The 6000-nt window shown below is 53.9% G+C and overlaps 1 protein-coding gene across 2 annotated transcripts in view; it reads left to right on the top strand.

The window, feature by feature from the left end:
• The first annotated feature begins 1502 nt into the window (after positions 1-1502).
• atg16l1 (ATG16 autophagy related 16-like 1 (S. cerevisiae)) overlaps positions 1503-6000 on the top strand; it is a 41587-nt gene continuing 37089 nt past the window's right edge. Inside the window, exons 1-4 of one of the 2 annotated variants that reach the window (XM_069896528.1) lie at positions 1503-1725; positions 2152-2355; positions 4019-4112; positions 5851-5953. In XM_069896528.1, the coding sequence (XP_069752629.1) occupies positions 2214-2355; positions 4019-4112; positions 5851-5953 (339 nt within the window). In that variant the 5' untranslated portion in view covers positions 1503-1725; positions 2152-2213. The remainder of the gene's footprint in view (positions 1726-2151; positions 2356-4018; positions 4113-5850; positions 5954-6000) is intronic. The other variant, XM_069896527.1, reaches the window with a different exon arrangement.

The raw sequence follows: 6000 nt of genomic DNA, 5'->3' as shown, positions 1-6000 counted from the left end.
CAAAAAGATTTTGGAATGTGAAGAACTTTTATAAAAGGGGTTAAATAGCAAAAGTAGTGGTGAGGGACATGAAATACATTGAAAATATGTGGTAAAAGCAGAAAATACTGCTCTTTTTAGGCCGATCATAAAGTATTCAAACTCTACAAAAAGACTTGTTTGCATGATTGTAACACTTTTTCCTTCTGTCATTGTAACAATCTTTAATACAGATACCCTTGGCTTTTCTAAAGTTCACTTTATGCCACTTTGCTTTTACAAAAAAAACGACATTAGTTCCTTTTTTCATTAACCAAAAGAAATCTGGAGGATTTTCATTTTTACGAAAAAAGTCAAAAAGCGAAAATAGCATTTAGCGGGGCTGTCGGGAGAGCACGGGGCAGTGGGATCAGTGTGGGATGGAGAGCGGACTGTCGGGAGAGCACGGGGCAGTGGGATCAGTGTGGGGACTGAGAGCGGACTGTCAGGAGAGCACGGGGCAGTGGGATCAGTGTGGGGACTGAGAGCAGGCAGTCAGGAGAGCACGGGGCAGTGGGATCAGTGTGGGGACTGAGAGCAGGCTGTTAGGAGAGCACGGGGCAATGGGATCAGTGTGGGGACGGAGAGCGGACTGTCGGGAGAGCACGGGACAGTGGGATCAGTGTGGGGACTAGCAGAAGGCTGTCGGGAGTTTGCTGGGCAGTGGGATCAATGTGGAGACTGACAGCAGGCTGTTGGGAGACCACTAGGCAGTGGAGTCAATGTGGGGACTGATAGCGGTCTGTCAGGAGAGCACTGGGCAGGGGATCTGGGAACACTCAAAAACTTTTCCGATATAAATTAATGGTAATTGCTTCTTGGCTTTATGCCATTTTGGCTCATGAATGGTTTCATAGGAATTTACTACTTTTGGATAGTGGAGGACCAGTATTTACCTTTTGCATTTATTAAGTAAAACATGAAAATCTGTAGTCACTGTGGCTGAAGTAAAAACACCCAAAGCTGGAGAAACTCGGCAGGATAAACAGTGCCCTTTATATAGCAAAGGTAAAATTGCATAACCAATGTTTTGGGCTTGAGCCCTTCATCATTGTATGGGAAAATGTCGGCAGGCATCTGAGCAAAAGAGTAAAGGGGGAAGTGTGGTCACAAAGGCAGGAGGTGATAGGTGGAGAAGGGGGGGGGGGAACAGCAGTGATCGAGGGGAGGAGGGATGCTGGGTGAAGAGGGGGAATGCTGGGTGAAGAGGGGGAGGAGAACTGGAAAGAGGATGGGAAGGGGAAAAGGAGAGCAGGTTAGCAGAATCCAGAAAAGTTGATGTTAATGCCATCTGGCTGGAGAGTACCCAGATGGAAAATCAGGTGTTGTTCCTCCAATTTGCGGGTGGTCTTGGTGGGCTATTACATAAAGCTGTGGACAGATGTGAGTAAGAGTGTGACACAGAACAGAAATGGTTGGCTACTGGGATGTCACTGTCCCTGGCGGACAGAGCGAAGGTGCTCAACGAAGAGATCTCCCAATCTGCGCCAGTCTCTCTGATGTAGAGAAGGGCACAAGGGCCCTCTGTCCGGCACCACCTTGAGCCAGACACTAATTCGTCCTCCATTTGGGGGTGCAGGCCCTACACCCCCAAATGGTGGACAAATTAAGGGGCAGAAAGGGGCAGACCCTGTTAAATGCAGCGTCCCGGGGTCCACGGGCCGGTGAGAGTGAGGCGTGACAGTGGTGCTTGAAAGTTCGCAGCAGGTAAGCTTCCCCCAGTGGGGGTGGAATGAAACAGCTATTTTTAATTCGACCTTCCCTGGGTGTTATTGACCCCCTGGCATTTTTGGTTAGTGTTGAGTTTCTCCAGTGTTTTTTACTGGAGTCAGAGGCAGACCCCTTCCCTTCCATCCAGCATTCTTGCAACCCTCAGCCCACACTGGGGGGGGGGGGGGGTGATCTCAGTGTAAAGGGGCGCAGGAAAGAAGTACGTTGATGCACAGAGCAATAAGCATCTGTAACCTTGTAGACACAAGGGCAGTGGATCCTGAGTGTTGGGGAGTGTGAAGGTCGCCTGCCTTGATTAAAGATGGTGGCGCCCTAAGTGTACTCACCGGTGCGTTTTGTGAGAGTCGCAACTTTAAGTCCCACTTTAAATAATGAAAGTAATTCAGTGTTAATAAAATGCAGGGAGTTGGAGGGGTTGGCGCTCTGTTCCCACCCACCACAGGAGGCGCCTGGCAGTTGGGTGGATGAAGAGGCCGCACGTTGAACGTGCCGGAAGACCCCGAAGCACGATGGCGGCGGCGGCGCACTGGCGGAGGCACATCAGCGAGCAGCTCCGGCTCCGGGACCGGTTCCAGCGCCAAGCGTTCGAGGAGTTGGTCCACGCGTGTGAGTGGGCTGCGGGCCCGAGGCCTGACTCTCATGGAGGCGGGACCGTGGACACTTTACCCGGGGAGAAGGGGGCGAACAAGGCCCGGAGACTAGGGAGGGGGGACCCCAGCCCGGAGACTGGGGCGGGGGGGGACCCCAGCCCGGAGACTGGGGCGGGGGGGGACCCCAGCCCGGAGACTGGGGCGGGGGGGGGACCCCAGCCCGGAGACTGGGGCGGGGGGGGGACCCCAGCCCGGAGACTGGGGCGGGGGGGGGAACCCCAGCCCGGAGACTGGGGCGGGGGGGGGACCCCAGCCCGGAGACTGGGGCGGGGGGGGGGAACCCCAGCCCGGAGACCTGGGGCGGGGCCCCAGCCCGGAGACCTGGGGCGGGGGGGGGACCCCAGCCCGGAGACCTGGGGCGGGGGGGGGGACCCCAGCCCGGAGACCTGGGGCGGGGGGGGGACCCCAGCCCGGAGACCTGGGGCGGGGTGGGGACCCCAGCCCGGAGACCTGGGGCGGGGGGGGGGACCCCAGCCCGGAGACCTGGGGCGGGGGGGGGACCCCAGCCCGGTGACGTGGGGCGGGGGGGGGACCCCAGCCCGGAGACCTGGGGCAGGGTGGGGACCCCAGCCCGGAGACCTGGGGCGGGGGGGGGACCCCAGCCCGGAGACCTGGGGCGGGGGGGGACCCCAGCCCGGAGACCTGGGGCGGGGGGACGACCCCAGCCCGGAGACCTGGGGCGGGGGGACGACCCCAGCCCGGAGACCTGGGGCGGGGGGACGACCCCAGCCCGGAGACCTGGGGCGGGGGGGACGACCCCAGCCCGGAGACCTGGGGCGGGGGGACGACCCCAGCCCGGAGACCTGGGGCGGGGGGGACGACCCCAGCCCGGAGACCTGGGGCGGGGGGACGACCCCAGCCCGGAGACCTGGGGCGGGGGGACGACCCCAGCCCGGAGACCTGGGGCGGGGGGACGACCCCAGCCCGGAGACCTGGGGCGGGGGGACGACCCCAGCCCGGAGACCTGGGGCGGGGGGACGACCCCAGCCCGGAGACCTGGGGCGGGGGGACGACCCCAGCCCGGAGACCTGGGGCGGGGGGACGACCCCAGCCCGGAGACCTGGGGCGGTGGGGGGGACCCCAGCCCGGAGACCTGGGGCGGTGGGGGGGACCCCAGCCCGGAGACCTGGGGCGGTGGGGGGGACCCCAGCCCGGAGACCTGGGGCGGTGGGGGGGACCCCAGCCCGGAGACCTGGGGCGGTGGGGGGGACCCCAGCCCGGAGACCTGGGGCGGGGGGGGTCAACTCCAGCCCCGAAACCAGGGTGGGAGAGGGAGACCTCCAGTCCCAAGATCCATGTGGGGGACATCCAGCCCAGAGACCGGGGTGGAGGAGGAAGGGGACCTCCAGTCCGGTGGCCAGAGATCTGGGTGCCTGAGAGTTGGGGGGGGGGGGGGGTTGGGGTCCCAGCCCAGCACCAGGGAGCCAGAGGTGGGGGTAGGGGAGGGGTGAACCCGGCGTCTGAGAGTCAGAGTGGAGGGGGGCAACCTGGTGCCCAATACCTGGGGGAGGAACCCAACCTGTTCTGGAAGTATGTCTGAGACGTATGGACCCATGGAGGAGACCTGACCCGATGTTGAGCACTGTTTAATGCTCATTATTTAACATTCCTATCTGCAGACAATAAGCTTTTGGAGAAGTCTGACTTACAAACAGTTCTTGCTGAGAGGTTTCAGGGTGAAAAGTATGAACTTCACAACAGAGCTGACATAAGGTACATAAGTTGTGCAAGTGGTCACTCTTCTACTTTCACTTGGTCATTGGATGCATCTTATTCAAACATTTATCTATGAGATTTTAAAATTTCCTTCCATCTTTCAAACTCCTTTTCTTCTGGAAAAAGGAAAAGCAAAATTTGATTCTCGATTCGCTGAACTGGTTGTGATCATAGGAGTAGATTGCTTTATATTTTTTTTAAAACCCTCATAATTCTGAATCCTCTTAAGACACATTTAAGTTTTCAGTAGTTCTAAATTAAACTGGATCAGATTTTCTCGTGTTGGATAACTAACTGGGCATCCTAGTATCACTCCTATTCTCCTTAAAGTCTTGTCGTCCTTTGAGAGCAGTGACTGCCTCCCTGCTGAAAGTGGTTACTTGAAGATATTTTAAAATGTCACATACTCTTGCTCTCACCAAATGCCTATTTATCCACAGCTTGAATCTATTTTTTTCAAATCCCTCCATCCCCTTAGATTTGCTCTCTTGTGTAACTTTTAAACAGTAATACTTTGCAAGGTGTTTGCATTTCTTAAGATAATTTCCCATTCTTAGTTCTTTTGATTTTGTTGATGATTGCACCCTCAAACCATCTGAAATTTCTTCTGTTAATCTTTTCCTTTAAATCCCACTGCTGGGTTTTGAAAAATATAGGTTCAATTTCCCTTTATCTCAGTTGCACTCCAGTAAGGGGCCTGGTGCTTGAAAAGTGCAATGTAAACACAAGTTGCTGTTGAAATTGTGCAAGAGCTGGTCTTAATAAATATCTATTTACTAATCTCTCACTTGTCATTTCCCTTTTCTAAATTGAAAGCTGTTCTGACCTTTCAGATTCTAACTGGTAATCTCCATTTGCTGCTTTTATTGCAATTGTTTCAGTGCACCCCTTGGATCCTTGGCTTGATTTCTTGTTTGGGTAAAAATGTTCTTATGCTCAGTACTGTGACAGGGATTTGCATGAGTCTATTGAGAAATTGAACAGTGATGTAGATCATTTCAGGATACTTCTGATTAGTCTTAAACTGTACTGTCTCCCCTGCTGCCCAAGCAGATGCACACCAAGCAGTTGTCTCAAAAGGTGAGAATTAATGTTTTTTTTAATTTAAAATTTATATATTTTTTTTAAATTTAGACATGCAGGGCATTTCAGCCCAAGACTCTGTGCCACCCAATTAACCTACAGTCCCGTTTCGAATGGTGGAAGAAAACCAGAACTCCTGGGGAAATCCCACGCAGACACAGGAATCACGTACAAATTCCTTATAGTGTGGGATTCGAAGCCCCCATCCTGATTGCTGGCATTCTAAAGGTGTTGCACTAAGCTCTACGCCAACCGTGTTATTTTGCCAGGTTTGATGCAGGATCAGAAATTGTTAGGATAAAAGGTGATTTATTGGAAAAGTTTCTCACTCCTCATTGCTGTTTGACATCAGTTGACCACCATTGGAAATTTCTTCTTAATGGATGTCAGGTTGGGTTATTATGGTCCCCAGATATCTGCATCCTTTTTCGTGTGTCTTCCCATCACAAAAGGAATCTTGATCATATTGAGTTAGTTTAGCTCTAAAGCTCTTTTGGTTGTCAGTGCCACTTGGCAAGGCATTGGGAGTGGAACATCTGGTCCAACAGGAATCAGGATGTTCAGTCAGAGTGGAAAAATGTTTTGCGTGGCTAGAATTATGTTTTTTTTTGTCCCAAATTGATGTCTATGTTTCCTGCTTTCCTTAATTCAGCCCAGTATCTGATGGGGTACGCAATGAGACAACACACGAAATTGCCCAGATGCGGATCCGTCATCAGGAAGAGCTCACGGAGCTCCACAAGAAGCGTGGTGAGGTGTGTGTGGAGCAAAGTTACTCAGCTTCCCTACCTTGGTGGATTAT

The sequence above is a fragment of the Narcine bancroftii genome, chromosome 9 (assembly GCF_036971445.1).
Source record: "Narcine bancroftii isolate sNarBan1 chromosome 9, sNarBan1.hap1, whole genome shotgun sequence".
Taxonomy (NCBI): Eukaryota; Metazoa; Chordata; class Chondrichthyes; order Torpediniformes; family Narcinidae; genus Narcine; species Narcine bancroftii.
The sequence above is the reverse complement of the archived record's forward strand: the minus strand, read 5'-3'. Positions and strand labels throughout refer to the sequence as shown.